This window comes from Physeter macrocephalus, chromosome 17, assembly GCF_002837175.3.
Source record: "Physeter macrocephalus isolate SW-GA chromosome 17, ASM283717v5, whole genome shotgun sequence".
Taxonomy (NCBI): Eukaryota; Metazoa; Chordata; class Mammalia; order Artiodactyla; family Physeteridae; genus Physeter; species Physeter macrocephalus.
The window spans coordinates 2,884,264-2,885,145 of record NC_041230.1 but is presented as its reverse complement, the minus strand read 5'-3'; the positions used below and the strand labels follow the sequence as shown (position 1 = coordinate 2,885,145).

Sequence of the window (882 nt, the reverse complement as noted above, 5' to 3'; positions counted from 1 at the left end):
CTCAGACCCAGGGGTCCGGGCCCCCGGCCCCTCCCCCCTCAGACCCAGGGGTCCGGACCCCCGGCCCCTCCTCCCTCAGACCCAGGGGTCCGGGGCCCCTGCTCCCATCAACCCTCCTCAAGTTTGAGACTGGGATTTGCGTCCCAACTCCGGCCCCTCCTCCCTCAGACCCAGGGGTCCGGGCCCCCGGCCCCTCCCCCCTCAGACCCAGGGGTCCGGACCCCCGGCCCCTCCTCCCTCAGACCCAGGGGTCCGGGTCCGGGGCCCCTGCTCCCATCGACCCTCCTCAAGTTTGAGACTGGGATTTGCGTCCCAACTCCACTCTGGAGGTTAGGGAGCCAGAGGGTGGGCCGAACCTGTGGTTCGCCTCTCTCCCTTGCTGGCCCCGCAGGCTCGGGCTCCCTGGACTCCACCCAGGGCAACCTCGTCCGCCTGGGGCTGGCGGGCCTGGTCCTCATGTCTCTGGGCACGCTGGTCGTTTTCGACCGGCGCAGCCAGAATCGCGCCCCCGGTATCATCTGGGCCTGAGCCTCAGAGGACAGAGAAGACTTCCCAGAGAGGATGGTGAAGAAGCTGGAATCCCTTGGCTTGGACCACCCTTCCAGGAGACCCACAGGCCTCCCCGCTGAGCCCAGCTTCCCGAGTAACAATAACCTTTGCACCACGCCCTGGATCTTCCTTTTGGGTCATTTCTCCAGGACCTCCCAGATCAGCGGGGATTTGAGGAAGGATAAGCAGTATTTCTTTTTTTTTTAAATAAATTTATTTATTTTACTTATTTATTTTTGGCTGCGTTGGGTCTTTGTTGCTGCGTGCGGGCTTTCTCTAGTTGGTGCGAGCGGGGGCTACTCTTCGTTGCGGTGCACGGGCTTCTCATTGTGC

At 62.6% G+C, this 882-nt stretch overlaps 1 protein-coding gene across 1 annotated transcript in view; it reads left to right on the top strand.

Annotated features, from left to right (window-relative positions):
• The window catches only part of OSCAR (osteoclast associated Ig-like receptor), a 6,865-nt gene extending 6,131 nt beyond the window's left edge, over positions 1-734 (top strand). The window contains exon 5 of the mRNA XM_028478283.1: positions 392-734. Within this exon, the coding sequence (XP_028334084.1) occupies positions 392-528 (137 nt within the window). The 3' untranslated portion in view covers positions 529-734. The remainder of the gene's footprint in view (positions 1-391) is intronic.
• The last annotated feature ends 148 nt before the right edge of the window (positions 735-882 follow it).